The sequence below is a fragment of the Haliaeetus leucocephalus genome, unplaced genomic scaffold (assembly GCF_000737465.1).
Source record: "Haliaeetus leucocephalus isolate CR32 unplaced genomic scaffold, Haliaeetus_leucocephalus-4.0 Scaffold897, whole genome shotgun sequence".
NCBI lineage: Eukaryota > Metazoa > Chordata > Aves > Accipitriformes > Accipitridae > Haliaeetus > Haliaeetus leucocephalus.
The window spans coordinates 3,374,472-3,392,909 of record NW_010973333.1 but is presented as its reverse complement, the minus strand read 5'-3'; the positions used below and the strand labels follow the sequence as shown (position 1 = coordinate 3,392,909).

The 18,438-nt window shown below is 41.1% G+C and overlaps 1 protein-coding gene across 4 annotated transcripts in view; it reads right to left on the bottom strand.

Annotated features, from left to right (window-relative positions):
- Window positions 1-11,299: 11,299 nt before the first annotated feature.
- ZC3H13 (zinc finger CCCH-type containing 13) overlaps window positions 11,300-18,438 on the bottom strand; it is a 48,940-nt gene continuing 41,801 nt past the window's right edge. For 3 of the 4 annotated variants that reach the window (XM_010583402.1, XM_010583401.1, XM_010583404.1), the window contains 4 exons: window positions 16,960-17,115; window positions 15,872-16,072; window positions 12,398-12,561; window positions 11,300-11,791 (listed from right to left, as the gene is read on the bottom strand). In XM_010583402.1, coding sequence (XP_010581704.1) covers window positions 11,621-11,791; window positions 12,398-12,561; window positions 15,872-16,072; window positions 16,960-17,115 — 692 coding nt within the window. In that variant the 3' untranslated portion in view covers window positions 11,300-11,620. The remainder of the gene's footprint in view (window positions 11,792-12,397; window positions 12,562-15,871; window positions 16,073-16,959; window positions 17,116-18,438) is intronic. The other variant, XM_010583403.1, reaches the window with a different exon arrangement.

The following is an 18,438-nucleotide window of genomic DNA, read 5'->3' as shown; positions in this document are numbered from 1 at the left end:
ATTCCAGCCCTCATCCCGATGTTTTTAAAAGCACAAGGGTATGTTATTCTAATCAATCACTTCCCATTTATGAATTCCAACTCATACTCGCCAAACACAAATCGCGTGCACATGTACAAAGAGTATTTTTGATTAGCAGCTAAGACCCGTTCCTGAAAAGGCCACAGGCACAGAGGGACTCCGCAGCTGTGCCTACAACTACGATAACATCTTGGCTGGGAACAAACCTCCATTATCCTTGAGGAATAAAAAATGCACAGTAACCAGGCAAGGGAGATGTCCAAAGTACAGTTAATTTTGGTGAGGCGTATTGATCATTTTGCAGTAGTAATGAAGTGAGGCAATATTTAGAAGTCTCCAAGGGCATGCTAATCAAGAAGGTTTTGCCTTGGTGCTTCAATGTGATGCATTAGAGACAACATGGACAACATAGAGAAACCAGTCAACAGACCACTAAGAGATGATCTGTACTATGACCACATCCCCTAAGTGCAAGGATCTCATCAATATTCAAGTGTGCATAGCAAAAGACCATAAAATAAACTTGTCAGATGTCAAAGGCTAGTCACAGAGGAGTCAGGCAAACAAGGACTTCACCTTGCCTAGACGCATCCAAGCTTTTGGGGGGGGGGGGTGCAGTGTATTAAGCCTGAAGCCAGGAAGAATTCAGACAAGATAAAACCCTTACATCAAAAATATGGGTACGCATGAACGCATTTTTGTCATATTGCTACTTTCATGTCATAAATGCTTTGCCTAGTCTTTCTGAGATAGTTTCATACAAAATGAGTGTAATCACCCATTGAGTATAATATTAGGATCATGGGATGCAGGCATACCCTGAGTCAACACCTCTGAGTCGGGTGTAAGGATGGAAATTGGTCTCCTGAGGGATAGGGACTGGCGTGGAAGCGGCTGTAGTGACAGAGCAATATCCCTTCTAACACCAAACATTCAAGGGCGAATTATTCCTTTCCAGCCTTTCTTTTTATGGAATCTTTCTCTTCTCCCAAAAGATGTAACATGTACGTTAAAAAGGGAGTTGAAGCCAATAGGTAACTTCTTACACAGGGAATTATAACGCCTTTCAAAATGAAGGTTTAATATTAAGTATGGGCACCTTGCTTCATGGCTAAGACCTGAGCGCTCGCTACTAAAAATGCCATAAAGCACAAGGGCAATCTGGTCACTGCCTTTTACTGTTGCATCAAACTCTACCAAGCAGAAGGTTTACTCAACTCATTAAAATGAAGAGATTTTTTGATCTTGTTTGTCTTTTTAGGATAAGCAGATGACATGAGAGTTTGCTTTGGAGTCTGCCTTCCCGATCAGCGTAACCTGCTTACTACAGGTAAGCGTGACAAGTTTAATTTATGCCGCAACAGAACAGCGATGAAAAATGTTGAATCTAAATAAGATTTTTGATACAGCTTTCTTACCAGAAGAGGAAAGAGCACGGTAAATCATACACGCATGTACACTCATTCACACACACAGAGCCACTGAATCTTATGACATTATTAACAAAGACATTTGGCTTTATTATTTTTAATGCCTAAAATATCTTCTTTGTTGGATGGCTAACTTTAATGTCATATTGGTCTCGGATTTCCCCCTGGGGGAACTTGCAATCTGTATTAACAACCCAATTCAACAGAGAGGCCCATTTAACACTCTTATTAGCTCAGTACAAAGATTAATTAAGCAATAATCTCTTCCAAACAGCTCCTCATCAGTGGTTAATAACATGTTTGTTAGTTAACTTCCTAAGGCTAGATCTGTGATGGGGAATGTTCTAGTGAGCTGGTTAACTGTTTTAGCAATTGTTAAAGGTTTTATTGCCAGTATAAATTGTATTTCACAATTTGTAACAGGAGCAGCGCTCATAAAGAGTTATCCGCAAAAAAGCAGATTTAGGCACGTAGATAGAAAGGCAGTCATTTAACCAGCGGGGATCTAAGACTCAATTAGAAAGAAGGCCAAGCTGAAGATAACGATAACTCTACAATGGTCTTTGCGATATTCTTTACAATGTATTTTTAAATGTGCCTAAGACTTCTGTTGGCTTTTTGAATGTTTTTATTTACAACGGCTTTCTATTGCCATCTAATAACCCTTCCAATTCCTTTTCCAGCAAGCCTGCATGGAGCTGCCAACCGGCAAACACCAGCAGGTACCAATAGTGGAGGGACGGAGCAGGCCAGGGGCGACAGCTAAGAAATAACTGGGATCAGGCAATATATTGCTCTGCCCACCACTAATCCAGGTCAAAAGCTGCATAAAATTTAATTTTTCTAAGGCTGGAAAGAAACTTTCCCAGCTCTTGATCAGTAGTGTGTGATGAATTGCAAAGCTACCCGAGTCTTGCAGAAGGGAGAGGAACAAACCCAATAATTCAATTTAGTTTAGGGTTACATTGATTTCTCCTCCATCCCTTTATGGGACAGTGTCAGCATTTATCAGATTAAAGTAGGTCACAATGTCTCCAGATAAAATATTTCTTTTGGAGCTGTGCTTTTATGCCCTGCTTAAAAACAGCAACATTGTGTAAAACCTCCTAAAGATGCCAAGTGCAAACATTTCGGACGCCTCTGCCTACGGGCAGCCCAAGGTGTGATCAGCCCCGCGGGGCAGTGGCCGACACGTCGATGCTCCTCATCAGAGCTGCCCCTTCTCCCACACACGGCTGGGAGCAGCCAGACCGGATAAATTACCCCCTGAAAACCATAGCAAAAACATATATATGTGTTTCAGTAACAATCAGGGACAAAAGCCAAGGAAACTCCTGTTCTTTACCCAACATTCCTTTTTTGATGCACAAATCAATACAGTAATGATTAGGTACTTTTAGAGCAACACAAAATATTTCTAAAGAAAAAAAACCCAAAACACCACCCCAAAACCCACCTGATAAATCCTCCTCTGCTGTTCTTGGGTGAAGAGCTGAAAACCAATTTCTACGGTTCAGAAGCAAGCAGGAAGGAAAACATCTTTCCAGATATTGGATTTATCACTTTGGTAGTATATCAATTTAATCATGTCATTCTCTTCACAGTTCACGTTGGTTTATACAGCTGAAAATTAGAGTTGAATCTCCCATACGTAAACGCAGTCTTTCCTTTCTATCCAGATGTGCATGGCTGAGCTGAGGCTGGAACTGATATATGCCTGTTGCCAGAAGAAAAAAGTCTGACTGAAATTCTCTATCCAGTTGCCTTATTTATTAACTCCCCAGTACATTTTATTATAGGCTCCAGCAATTTAATGCAAAATCAGGCCGTTTTATGCTCCTGTCATATTTGAGCAGTATTAAATTGCTTTTCCTAAACCAGTGCTGAAGTGGGATCCTAATTTGAGTGTTTCCTTATAAATGAACTTTGTGGTTATGCAGCACTCCTGTGATGACATTTCCATGTAGATGGTGATGCCATCAGTCCTGCGTTCCAGGAAAAGGCTCGTGTGCCCATTCAAACATGTCCAATGAACAGAACGGCTCTGTTTTTCACAGGTTTAGAAACACGTTAAGAGCGGTGTTTATCAATCTTTCTTTCAAGCTTCAGATCTGCTGAGATTCCCTGCTCCCACCTGGGCCAGGGGATGCCGTGATTTACGCTAAGCTATCACCAGACAGCACTCCCCATTTTTATGTATAGTTATGAATGAGGCGTTAACTAGATCAAACAAGATAGAATCAGGCGTCACACACTGCATGTGCTTTAGAGTCTACTGATGAATAGGCGAGGCCATCTTCATAATTTGTGCACCGAGAAAGAAAAAAAAAAGTGAGCTAGATTATAGCAATAAAAATGGAAATTAAAGGGATGAATACAGCAAATAGATTATGCTATCATTCCAGAGCAGACAGTGGAGAAGTCACAGTTGCCCATTTATGTTTTGACAGTTCATGTATCAGATGAGATTTGCAAAGAAAGAGGGGTACCACTGCTTAGGGAAAGTGGAGAACAGAATAGTTGCTGCTAAGCGTGAATTTAACAGTGCATTTATTATTTGGGCAACTTGCTTTTGGATAAGCTGGCAAGAAAGCCTTTTGCATAAAGAAAAAAAATTCAGATCATGCAGGAAAAATGCCGCAGTCAGGCTTGTTATGTGTCAGTTTCTCTCTCTCTCACAGTGTCCCAACCAGACACCTCAAAGGAAAATTCAAAAGCCGTCAGAGAGGGTCTCTAATTTCTACTGGAGTCCGACACAGGCTGACGTAGCCTTCTCAGCAGGTCTTACAGTCTCCAAGAGGCGAGCAGTTTAAGCCCACACATATGACACCCTGCAAGATACAAACGTGCCCAGGACGGTTCCCGAGCACGGGAACGTGTTCGTCTGAGTCTGAGCGACTGCGTGACCGAACCTGGCCCGTCCCAACAATTCTTCCTTCCAAATCCCCCCCGCCCCGTGATTTGGCACCTGGGTCAGGGGCTTTTCCTGACAGGCAGCCATCCCATTTCGGGAGCTAGGACAGCTTGCTCACACAGAAATACACTGCTGGGTACCAGGCACTCATAATGCCCGCGAGCCTTCCCCATTGTGTATAAATTCATATAATATAAGCTGTTAAAGACACGGTCTTGGTTTACCTCCCAGGAACAACTGTATATACTCGCAGAATGCTCAGTCCTTTTGGAAATCTTGCTAAGTTTTAGCTTCTGCAATGTCCTACAGCTTGAACTAGGCACTGTGAAGAAAACAAGAATTTCTGTTTTATTATTCAATTCTGCCACTCTTTAATTTTACTGAATTACAACTGAGCTCTGTTGTAAGGAACAGAAAGAAAGTATCTTCCGTCCTCTTTTTTCTGGACCGCTGTTTCATATATTTTAATCGTATCTACTATTACTCCTTTCCTTTCTAAGGACAAGGTCCCAAGAATTTTAATAACTTTGATACGAGATCTTCCGTGCTTTCCCTGGGTTCTCACCTGTTTTGCAAAAACCTTTCTTGCATTAGAAGCCTACTCATAGTGCAGTTTCTACCATTGCATACATCATCTTTTCTGTGTATTCTTCTATTTTTGGCTTTACACACATCTCTTTACATCAGACTGAAGTTTTCCGTGAACTACAGGTTTCCTTCTGACACTGATATTGCTAACGCATGGCACTATAAGGTATAGACATTGATTAAACTTTCCACTTCAGCGATATGTCAGTGTGGTGGGTTGACCCTGGTTGGACGCCAGGTGCCCCCCAAAGCCGCTCTGTCATTGCCCTCCTCAGCTCGACAGGGGAGAGAAAATAGAACAAAAGGCTCGTGGATCAAGGTAAGGACAGGAGAGATCACTCACCAATTACTGTCACAGGCAAAACATACTCAACTTGGGAAAATTATTTTAATTTCTTACCAATCATATGAGAGTAGGATAATGAGAAATAAAACCAAATCTTGAGTCACCTTCCCCCCATCCTTCCCCTTCTTCCCAGGTTTAACTTTACTCCCAAATTCTCCACCTCTTTCCCCCAGCGGCACAGGGGGACGGGGAATAGGGGTTGGGGTCAGTTCATCACACCTTGTCTCTGCCGCTCCTTCCTCCTCAGGGGCAGGACGACTCCACACTCGGCCCCTGCTCCAGCGTGGGGTCTCTCCCACGGGAGACAGTCCTACACAAACTTCTCCAACATGAGTCCTTCCCACGGGCTGCAGTTCTTCACAAACCGCTCCGGCATGGGTCCCTTCCACGGGCTGCAGTCCTTCAGGCACAACCTGCTCCAGCATGGGCTTCCCACGGGGTCACAGCCTCCTTCAGGCATCCTCCTGCTCCGGCGTGGGCTCCTCCCCGGGCTGCAGGTGGAGATCTGCTCCACCGTGGACCATCCTGGGCTGCAGGGGGACAGCCTGCCTCACCATGGTCTTCCTGAGGGGCTGCAGGGGAATCTCTGCTCCGGCGCCTGGAGCATCTCCTCCCTTCTCCTTTTTCACCGACCTGGGGGTCTGCAGGGCTGTTTCTCTCACATGTTCTCACTCCTCTCTCCGGCTGCAGTTTCTGTGCCCACCACCACATTTTTTCCCTTCTTAAATACCTTATCCCAGAGGTGCTACCACCGTTGCGGATGGGCTCAGCCTTGGCCAGCGGTGGGTCCATCTCGGAGCCGGCTGGCATTGGCTCTGTCGGACATGGGGGAAGCTTCTGGCAGCTTCTCGCAGAAGCCACCCCTATAATCCCCCCCCGCTACCAAAACCTTGCCATGCAAACCCAATACAGTCAGCTTGGACATTTTGATGCTGACTGGCAGAAAGACTTGAAATGAGCTAAATGAATGGGCCACATGGCAACAAATGCATCTGCTTGGGTTTTTCTCCAGTTTTAACTGTGATTTGCAAATTTTTTCATCTCCCTTCTCAGTCAATTCCTTCCCAAATCACAAATGTACAGGGAGGTCACCCACTGTGAGCTGTTTATGATGAGACGTGATCATTTAATTCTCTGTTTTACCTTCTGTTTCCCTGTTAATTTTTAATTCATGTCATTTCTTTATCCTTCACTTGCTACAGCTTAATTTTTTTCTAGTAACCTTGTGCGAGACGTTTCAAAAGTCCTCCGAAACCTCTTGCTAACACGTTTTCTGTGAGCATGCAAGACACAGACAAAGGAGTGATGCTTAAGATAGAGGCAACCAGAGGGTTTGTGCCGACACAAAGCACCTTTGCAAGTCGGAAAGAAAGTAAATCTTATGTGCACCTATTCAGGTCCTTAGGGGGCTTCCAGTATCCATCTTAAAGGTACATATGGGCAGCTTAGGCTCACCTGTTCTTTTGCTGATCTTCAGTTTTTTCTCCCCATTTCTCACTTTCCCAGTTTTTCAGGAGACAGCATTCATACTCCATGCTTCTCCTCACTTCCAGGGCTCCCTGTGTCTGTAGGTTGAAGCCAACTTCTGCAAGAATAGGGGAGCAGACCAGGTAAGAATTTGCAGGTACTACAGAGAGTAGTAAAACTACTCTTCTCGCTGCTGGAAACACCCGTCTGGAATCGTGTTAGGGCAACACTGCGTGTTTCCAGAGCTCTTCCACCAGTGCATCGCGTGTTCAGTTTGCACACCTAGATCCTTCTGTCTCCGTCGTTCTGATGAGCCAGTTCCTGGCTAGTAGAAGAAATGTGAAGTCACACTCCCAGTCCAACAGCTACAACCTGTGCTACTCCATTCTGTCCCAGTAACTGATCATCCCCATGTACTCGGCACTGGTGAGGTCGCACCTCAAGTACTGGGTTCGGTTTTGGGTCCCTCACTACAAGACAGACATTGAGGTGCTGGAGCATGTCCAGAGAAGGGCAACGAAGCTGGTGAAGGATTTAGAGCACAAGTCTTATGAGGAGCAGCTGAGGGAGTTGGAGTATTCCCCATGCCCTGCAAAACTGCGAGCTTTCTTAAAACCCCCATCCCATACCTGCTACTTCAGTCATCCCTCTTGGTTAGGAACTGCACGCTTGCAGCCAACACAACCCTTTCACACGTGAACATACACTGAAAAACTGGCAGCGCAATGCTTTTTACCATAGCAGTTTGTTCTAGCATGTCTTCTGACGCTTCAGTCTTTACAGATATCATCTTGACTTCATTACTAAGGAAAAAAAACAAGCCTGTGGCAGGTGCATCCCTGGCAGTGAAAGCTAGGAAAGAAATTAAACTTCCCCAGAATACACTTACCTTTCCTCTTTCATCTATTGATCCCTACTGATAGGGCAGAGGCAATGATACTGGCTGTTCATTACAGATCAGTCTTCTTCCAAAAGTTTTCGCTATTTGGTTTCTGAATGCTGTTTTAGCACTTGCCTCTCGTGCATGTTGGGACTCTTTTATTGATTTTGATGGGACAGATTCCCAAATTCTTAGGTCAGTTCGGTTTAAGAAACTCCTCGCATCTTGATGCTTGGTCACATTGCTTTACTTCTGAGTTTAGGGCTTTGTTTAGAGCTTTTTATTATTTTAACAGTACACTTGCCATTCTCAAGCTGTCTCCTGAAGTTACACCCAAAACCACCTTGGATGCCCACGCTGCCCACAAAACCTTACTTACCACACAACGTGTGTACCAAGACCAAGCATTTGGTACCATCTCCTTGGGCTTCCCCTTAGCATTAAGGCAAAGACCTGTACAGCAGAAACAACTGTTTTGTACAAAGACCCTTTAAAAGACGACTTTGTTGCTGCAAAACAAAGGAGGTTCCTGAACTCTTTAAGCTGGTAGCAACTGTTCGAATTGAACATGCATCCCATGCCCTGCCTCGTACGGGCAGAGCAGCTCCAGCCAGGCTGCTCTCTGCTGAAGGGCATCCCTACGGTGGAAGAGGGAGAACACAACTGCGTCAAGGCAATTCAAACAAAAGCCTTAATTTAGTAAAATTGTCTAAACTCTGTCTTTTGAGTACACCGTGCAGATGGGCCACCGTCAAAATCTGTATCTCACTCCACTAGCTGAAGCGGTAATAGCCTGAAAGTACTATTTGAGATAATGAATACGACAATATCCCAAGACACAGGTCATAGTCCCATTTGTGTCTCGAGGCTCTAAAAATCTGCTCTGTCTGAATCTGTTACGGCTGCAAGAGCCGGGCATAGCGTTTCACCTGGGTGAGAGCCTGCCTCATCTTACCAGCGCACATGGCAGCTTGTTCTTCCACAGCTCCACGTTCCAGGCTGCACCTCGGGGACGCTGAAAACTCATTTATCATCCAACTAGGCACAGTGTGGGCTTAGCAGCAGAAAGGGGTGACATCTCTACTTTGGCACAGGGACCGCTTTCAAGTTGCTGCCGCAGCTGAAAAGGAGAAACCCCGTAGGGGGTAGGTGCTGCTCCATATTTTCAGAGTTGGAGCTGGAGCACACAGGAGCATCCGAGGTACACGTTCAGCCCTGTCCACAACCACTGCCCGAAACACTACAGCCTCCTCTGTGCCCTGCTGAAGCCTTGCAAAACAAGAACTGGAGTAAAATTCTTCCATCTACTCTTTTTCCACACAAAATCAAGCTAGGAGAGAAACAGGGGGAAAGGAAGAGCTGGAAGAGGCTAAAAGGGTGGGCAGACCCCATCAGAAAAGTGACGACCAACACAGGGAAGGGGATGGAAGGTCCTAAAGCAAGTTCTCCGATTCAGACAAGCTTCAAACCTTTTATCTGAAATTGGGATGTGGGCAAATCGCCTCTTCTTAAAGATATTGTAAAATTACCTGATAACAGTTTTGTAACTTAAATTCCCCGCAAAGGAAATGCTACCTTTTGTTAAAATAATGGACACCAAAATACTCACACACAGGAACTTCACACTTGCTGGGCTCCACTTGTGCAGTAACTCCTGCCAGGTGAGAGGGGAATTGCTTGAAAAAAAATAAATCTTAGTGCTTCCCACAGGAACAGGCGTGTTTTCTGCACTCGTAACATACCTCTGCACTCATAAGTGCTGCAAATGAAATCAGAACAAAAGTCTGTACGAGGCAATTTCAGCATCTTTTTGTCTAATTCCAACAAATGATGGTAAGGGTCAGCACTGGCTTTGACCTTCAATGGGACACTCACTTCACAAGATACTCATAGTAGCCCATTAAGCCTACTTTATTTTGCATTTTCTAGGGTAATGTGAAATATTCTTCTGCAAACTAAGTGCATATATACACCTTGACTCTTTTACAGGAAGAGTGTTTAAAGTAAGCACAGTGTAATTAAATGCCACACAGTGAATCTACTTTGTGTACTGCAGTCTTAGACAAGGCTGTTTCTAGCTATCAAACATTTTTATGTCTGTTAGAGACGGAGATTAAAACAGGCTTTAACATAATTGGAAGCAATGATCTAATACTTTCAGCTTAAAGGCAGCATTATTGTAGCTATAAAATAGGTGAGAATGCATTTAAATGCTGAATAGAACAGGTTTGTTAACTCTTGCTCAGGTTAAAGTATTAGTGTGTTTAAAAGACACACTTTTTTATAGGCGTATATAAAATCAGTAACTGTTATTTTTAATGTCATTGATAAGTCCCTTAAAAATGTTCAACAAGTGAAAAAACTTAGGAAGATAAAGTTTTGCCTGGATCACATAGTTTAATAAGGATCAAACAGATGGTAGAAATTTCTCACGTCATTTATATTTGATACAAGTACATGTACACTAGTGTGTGGGCACTTACAAAAATATAAATAAAATCCCCTCAGATTTTCTTTAACAACAATTCTTTAAACGTACTATAAGAACATTTTACTGAACGCTTATGTACTAGGCTATATAGGAAAGCATTATATTAAGAAAGCTTTATATTTGAACTGAATTGCTATTCATATTTAGGCTTTTGCTTGAAGCCAGTACAACTGTCAGTAATCACAAGAGATGCGAGACAGGCCTGCTGTTACAACTGCACAGTCAACATCCCACCTCACTGTGCTGGTTCCAAGCCGAGAAAAAGGGTAAGAAACTAATACAAACCAACTGTCAAAAAATTTAGTGGTTCATAACTCATTTTCAACCTGAATGAGAACAATGAAAACAAGCTGCTTTGCAGCAAGCCAGTATCAAGGTTAAACTATGGATTTCTTTCCCACCCCCTATAAGCAGAATTCAAAGCAACAGTTCAGGTTTAAACCCAAGAAAAGTAGACAGGTGTATCCAGAGACTTAGTCTGAAGTTTTAGAAGTCTCAGTTTCACATGGAGGCCTCCACAGACTACCTAACCATACCTGACTGGTATAATCCAAAGATCCCCCACAACATACCAACTTCTCAAACTGAAAATAATTCTTAAAAAAATTGAGTCCAGGCTTGACAAGTCTCTAATCAGGCCCCTAAAATCCGTAACACCCAGCAAAGCACCACTGCTCACTGCCTTTACTGTTAATATCCGAAAACTCCTGAAACTCATCAAGCGTGAAATACCCTCAGGTTGCTGCATGGGATTGATCTGCCCTGATACTTAACAGAATGTAAAATATATGCACTAGTCCTCCTTTGTAAGAAGCAGGGATTTCCAAAATGCTGTTAGTCTCAAATATAGGCATGTAAAGCTGGTCATAAATCACTTTCCAGAAGTTTTTTTACTTCCTTTCATCAAGAAGGGGAGCCCTAAGTCACTAGACTAGATTTTTGTGTCCAGAAATTATCAGAGGAAACCTATGCTAAAGATGGAAAAGAGCTAGAGTTTTGTCCAAATCCAGATCCACACCAGAGGCTGCTGTGATAAGAAAGAGATCTGGAAAGCGGATGTAGACAGACTCCCAGGAAGCAAGCTATTTAAGAAATTCCAGATGTGTATTGAGGGACTAGGGTGGTGGTCAAAAAACCCATTCATAATGAAGAAAAAGACACGCAGTGTTCTTCAGTTTAATATCAGGTGGTGTTACAAACTGCTAAAACCAGACGTCTTCACATTATTACACTTGATGCACCATAAAACAGGTTTATGTTACAGTGTAAGATTCAATATTACAAAACTCACAGAGAACTTCACACAGAAGTCCTTATTTTTTACCCCTTTTATTCACATCCAAACCCAATAACTCTTATCTGTGTACAAACGGAGTATTTTCTTCCATCTTCTACAGCCGCTTTCCAATCAACCAGTTCTAAACATCAATACCAACACTGGTAGCACAAAATCAACTAGAAAGTGCCACCAACAGTCATTCACTCAAGACACACACACTTCTTGCTGGATAGCTGGTTGTGGAATTTTACTATCCTCTGTCTTTTCCTGCCCAGGAACTTGGCACACAGTCTTTCGTTTGAATAACCGTAGACTTAACCGTAACAAGTCGCTGTCCATTGCTGCAGAATTTGTATAAGTTTGTTTTGTTGCACCCTGTTGAAATTAAAAATGAAAAATAAAAAAAAAGAAAGAACTGAAAACACTGGCTTTTAACATGCAAGCTGAGAAATTAACCTCAAGTACTCTCAATAATTAGAGGTTTAATCATACATATTCACTAGAAAAGACTTGGAGAATTAATGATTTTTCTATTAGCATGCCAGATCATAAAACCTACTGTAGTGCAAAAAATGGCTAAAGTATTTTTTCTTTCAATTTTAACTTGGAAGAACAGAATCTTATAATTTTTATAAAAGTACATGTAATCTCAAGCAGGAGAATTATTCAACAATTGCCTTTGAAACTGTATTTTAACCCATTATTTATTATGTATTCTCTAAATATAGAAAATGTATGTCCAGAATTTAAACCCCAAAATGAGAAACAGCACCTACCTCTAGTCTCAATCTTAAATTAATCTCTCATCCTAAGTAAAGAATAAACACCCTACAATCTCTTTAAATAAAAGTCTGTTCTCCATTTAAAAGACTAGGTCTACTCTAGAACAACGAACACAAAAATTATCTTCCTAGAGAAATGTTTTGCATAGTGGAGTTTGTGTTTCCACATTTGACCAAGCACTGCAAACAAACCACTTGCCTTTTCATTCTTCATTAGCTGCTTACGAATTGCAGAATCCCTTCGAAAGCACAGCGCTTTACAGCAAGGACCCAGATTACTGAGAAGACCTGCTCTCTCTTCTTTTCGTAGAAGTGCAGCCATGTTCAAGGCCCCCAGTTCATGTTCAAAAAGGTTTTCTGCATCTAGAAAGAATTTGTATTTGCAGAGATCAATATATATGGTATTTCTGAAGAGCAATATACAGTAATATGAAATTGCTTAAGGTTTTACTATTTGTATTTCTGCCTTCCAAACAATATCAAGGTTTGGGAAAAAAGGATATTGCAGTTTATAAAAAACCCCAAATAAATCCCTCACCATTTAAAGGGAAGGACGTGTACCCTTGTATGCAGGTTCAGCACTGGAAAGCTGTATTGAGACAGCAATCACTGAGAGGCCTAAAAATCAAGTGCCAGCTCTGGGACAGAAGAGGGGGTATCATTTATGGTCAGACATATGTGACGGAAGATGTTTACTACTAGGATTAATCAGAAAGTGGTCTAAGTTTCAGTTTCTGCAAGACATCAGATAACTGTACCAGTGTCAACACAGGGTTTGTATGGCTATGCAGAAGTGAAATACCACTATGTAGAATAATTCTTTTATCCATGGTGGATGAACCTGGAGAACAAGTCAACAGATGCTAATGAACTACCCCCTCCTACCGGCTCATCTAAAGCATTTGTTAATACTACTCAAAGTGGCAGGACTAGTCCTTTAATACACTTATCAGAAGAAACAGTGTGCAGCTAGAACACTTTAACCACTTTAATAAAAGATGGATCCTGAGGTGAGTCTTGTTCTGCGACAAGTCTGTTTTTGAAATGCAGACAAAGACAAAAAGAGTGCACATGGCTGGACTGCAGCTCATTGATTTATAGCCCTTTTACAATAAATAGGAAGATTATGATATAATTGAAAAAAAAACCAGTAAGGTATGTAGCTAAGTCCAATCCAGCCGCGCCTCTATAGTAAACTATTGGGTGTTTAGCAGAGAATCAAACACCTCACTAGAGACACCAGCAAATCTGGGGAAAACATAGAAGCTAAAAGCAAAGACTGCTATAGCAGTTTGGCAGTATGCACACAGAAGAGAACTAAGATGCATTTTTAAACCACTCGGAGAATTTGGATGAAGCTGAGTAGAACTAGTTTTTAAACATGGTGAAAAGAAACAAAAAAGTTACATGAGATAAAAGACAGGTTAAAGAGAACTGAAGTCATCAAGACAACCTTAACAGGCAATCAACAACACAAATAAGTGACAAGACACAAAAAGGCCACTTCAAAGGTAACACTGACAGCTTGCAGAGTCTGCCTAGGTGCCAGATGCTGAGCATATCTGGCAAGTAAGCATGTCTAGATCCTTATAGGAAACAATTGCATATAATAGAGAGAGGGCAAGTCAGCTACAAATCTCAATTCCATCATACACTACAGATTTTTGTTTCCAAAGACAAATAATTAAAAGAAAAAACAACCCTGAAACAAGTTATCATTTCCTTTTTTCTGCATTTCAGTGTATTACCAGAAACTTTTCATCCACAATAAGAACAAAGGGAACACGAAACTCAGGAATAAAACAGGGAAACAAATTATACCACCATGAAGAAGTCCACAGTGAAAACACTACATGTTCACTGTAACGCACACTGAATATCCAGCTCCAATTCATTCACTTTTCAGGGCACCAAATCTGTGTCTTTGTTTAGAATACACGTGCTGTGGCTGTGTAATCACTATACAAGGAACCTTCACCTAGCAGATTACTACCGGCAGTTCCACACGTAGCAACTCTGATGCGTGAGAGACTGCACACACCAAAGGGAAATCAACGGAGGGACTTCAATCCCCCTTCCTCTCCAGAGCAAAGTTCTGCTCAACCCGAGTTACACTTAGGACAGGCCAGGGGCAGTGCTGAAGAGCCTCCTATTATCACTATGGACTTTCGGTTTATTTCTAGAGAAGCATGCAAGGGCTGCTGAGGTTATTTCGGGTATCGTTTTAAATAGCCAGGTGGAATGACTCTGCACTGCAGTTCCTGTTGCAAGGAATCCCGGTTAGTATACAGCAAAATTAAAGCTTACAGAGAGAGGGACATAGTTCATACCTTTACTGTATCAGACAGCTTGCAGACTAAGGAAGACTCAATATTGTATCAATTACACTGGTTATGTGAATTCTTGAGCATAAGAGCTGAGGCTTTTTTTTTTTTTTTAAACTAGAAGAAAGCTAATACTGCATAGAAAAAGCTGCAAATATTGCAGCGGGACATTTACAGTACTTACTAATGCCAACTACACACCTCAAATTATACTATTTATGATGCATTAAAAATGTTTGCATTTAATTTGACTTTAAAATAAAGTAGAAGCGGTAGCAACAGCACATGATTAATAGTTATACAATTTAAATGGCTCAAGCAAGCAGTGACATTCATGGAGATTAAGAGGGCTGGGAGAAGCCAGTTGTTTCTTTTTTTTTTCCTCTCCACTTGTCTGAGAAAGCGAGGTTAACAGGACAACTGTATAAAGAATAATGTTGCAAAGAATTAAAAAGTACTGTTCCAAATTAAGAACTAGAATTTACAGAGTTAAAAAACCAACCAACCAACCAAAACAAACCCCCAAATCAGAAAAATCTGCTACTCCCTAAACACAGGGGCTCTGCAGATACTATTATTTATAAGCCATAATTTTCTCACATTTAGATCCTGGAATAATTTGTGTAGAGATCATACAGAAAGCAAATGTTTCATAGTCCTAAAAACCCCATTCTACCATGCAAATTGTTGCAAGCAGCTCAACTGCTTCCGGGGATGCCAAAGAGAAAAATCAGTATTCTCTCTCATGCAAAAGCCCTGCTTACACTACAGAATTGTAGTAAACTGCACTGGTACAGTTCATGCCCATCCCATCTGTCATGCATGTATGTGCCACACACTTTGTTCAAACACCAGACCTGTGTATTATTTAATTTCTCACTTCTAGCAGAGACATAATACAAAAATTTCACTTAGCTCCTTCATTCTGACCCAAAAACTTCTATCTATGCATTCTGGAGAGGATCCTCAGAAGGAAAGTAAGAGGACATGCAGAGGACCTTCAGAGAAAATTTCTCACAATATTACTACTAATTCATTGCAGAAGATACTTAGCACTCCAAAAAACTGCTGACACACTTTAGGCTAGGAAAGCATGAATGGTCTCACAAAAAGACTATTCCACTGGGATGAAAAAATTTTGTTTAGGCTACTATTCAAGACCTCCTCACCACTGCTGGAATTAAAACACTAATTTGATTGACATGCAGCTGTATTACATTCCTGTAATTTTCAAACAATACTCATTATACACTTTCTATGGTCTTGAAACCTAAAATAATGAACTAATGCACATTTCATAAGGACTTTCACTAAGTACAAAAGAGATTAATCACTGCAGAAACAATTACCTTTAGGTTTTTCTAGCACTCTCTGGCAAGTCTCTTTAATTTTGGTGAAGAGTTCTGGTCCTGCCAATCGCTTGGAAATACCAACTCTCAACATAACAGCACCTGGTGTGAATTTTAGGAGTGCAGCCCCAGGCTCACGTGGTTCTTTTGGCTGCTTTGGCATAAGACTGGACCAATCTACATCTATAACATCCACAGGATCTGCAAAAACATTGACAGAGAATGAGTTATCGCATCATCATCATCCCTTACGACAGTTATTTGATTCACATGCTGTGTACATCCGTGTCTCCTAAAAGCAATATATATTAGATGAATGTTGTTCAGCAGTTCTCAAGACCAGATCCTTGGACACTTCAGATAGGAACGTCAAAACTCACTTAGATTGGAAAAAAGGAGCATGCAAATAAAAAGCTTCTTGGATGAAAAAACCCACTCCTAATATTCTGCTTCATTTTTATTGCAACCCTTTTGTGGAAGGCTGCTCAGATCCTGCTTAGCCAGCAGATTTGGACACATCACTTATGCATTCACAAAAGTCATAGTACAACTAAATGTGCTACGATAGATCCAAATTAAACGCTTAAAAAGCTAGTATTTCAACTCTGGGTGCTGAATGTTTTTTTCAAAGGAGAGTTTGTCTAGTATGTTTATCATAGAAAATACAAACACTGATCATATAGCCCAGATGACTCAACTGAATTTAAGACAAGTAGAAGACTCCATGCTTCCCGGTGCATTTGGGAAGCATTCAAGCATGGATAACATCTGTTCATAAAAATATCCGTTCCAAATAATGATCAAAACCAAATGGGATAAATGAAAACATGTTTATAAAACCAAAAAGCTTACCCTTCCTTCTAGCTATATAAAACAAGATAAATACCACTTCACAATACAGCTCCTGGTACTCTTTACTTACCTCTATGCTTCTCAGGCTTACCTGACTATTACAGAACAAATGAGAAATACTGAAGAGCATACAAACTGCATTCCTAATTCAGAAATACTGTCAACATCACAATAGCATTATATGCAAACTGAGCTAATCTTTATATTCAAATAATCATAAAGGGGTTTTGCTATACTTTTACCAGGCATCTTCTCATCCTCCTGTTGATCCTCCCGCTTTTCAGCGTCACCTGCCAGAATTTCATCCAGTTCATCATCACTGATTGGCTCGTATTCTCCAGCACCAGACCCCAGTGACTGTACATCATCAATCTTTGCTTCATCTTCTCCTCCTACAGAGACAGATACATACTGTAGCTTTAAAGCAATCATTCCTGTTTTCTAAACATGCTTTAAGCAGCCTGAAAACAAGAGGTTCAAGCAAACTAAACTGTTAGGTTTTGGGGACAACTATAGTCAACATGAAAACAGGTATTAACTCATGAAAACAGAGAAGCTATTTCTCCCATACACAATGAGGCAGTTTGAATTTTACATATCTTGGTCTTTTTTTTGGGTACAGTATTAGTCAAACTGCACATAGGCGGCCATATACAGAAGAAACGCATGTTGATGATCTGATACGTAGTTAACAATACAAATATAAGTTAGCGCCACAAAGTCTTTCAGATGCTTTTGCACGTGAATCCAAAGTCAGGATTCAGTCCAAAGGTTCTACAAGAGAAAGAAGTAACAGAACCCCAAAATACAAGAAGGTGCAAGATATCCTGAATGAAGCAATTATTCCCAGGGTTTTAGACTCTTTGTGGAAGTCACAAGAAGAGCTTTTAGAAAGCCATGCCAAACTTCTTCACTTGTTGTTACACTCCTATCCATCCACGTACTATATGCATACACAAATACCCATGCTGTATGCATAAACCTGTGTCCCTTAAAACCTGTAAACACAAGACACTCAAATGTTGCATTTTGCAGTTCATGAAAGGAACATCTGAAGGTATCCTCTCATGTCTGGGACTGAAAGATCCGATTCAAGCATTCAGAAACCCTATTGCTCAAAACTCAGGCTTTCTTAGGGTTCTCCACCACAGTACTTGCAATGAGTTGTGCCATACAAACTAGACAGAATTTACAGGGGTCCTCCCCTGTGGATGACTATTCTAATATCTTCCAGCTCCCTTAGCCAGAAGTGAAACTGCCTCCGTTTTAAGTTGCCCCCCAATTTTTTTTTTTTTTATTGCTTGTCTTTGTAAAAGCTACAGAAGGGGAAGGAAAAAAACCCCCCAAAATCACCTCAACTAACCTAAAAATCAGCATGGAAAAAGCAAGTAAAAGACATGCTAGCAGAGCATAAATTAACTACTCAGACCACCTGGCAGTGCTTTGGAGGAAGCATATAGCATCTTGGGCATTATTTAAGCCCACTCCTAGAGCAAACACATTAAGGTTCAAGACATTACAATAATTTAGTAGTTATACCCTCACATATTTTTTTAGACAATATACTACAGTAATTTGTCCAAGTAAATACCAGATACGTGCTTAACATCATCAGGAAATTGTATTTAGTTTTCTAAAAAGTTTTTCCTTTTTAAAAGGAAAATAAGGCTATCTGTACTAGATTTCATTTTGTGTCTTACAATTTTAAATATTCA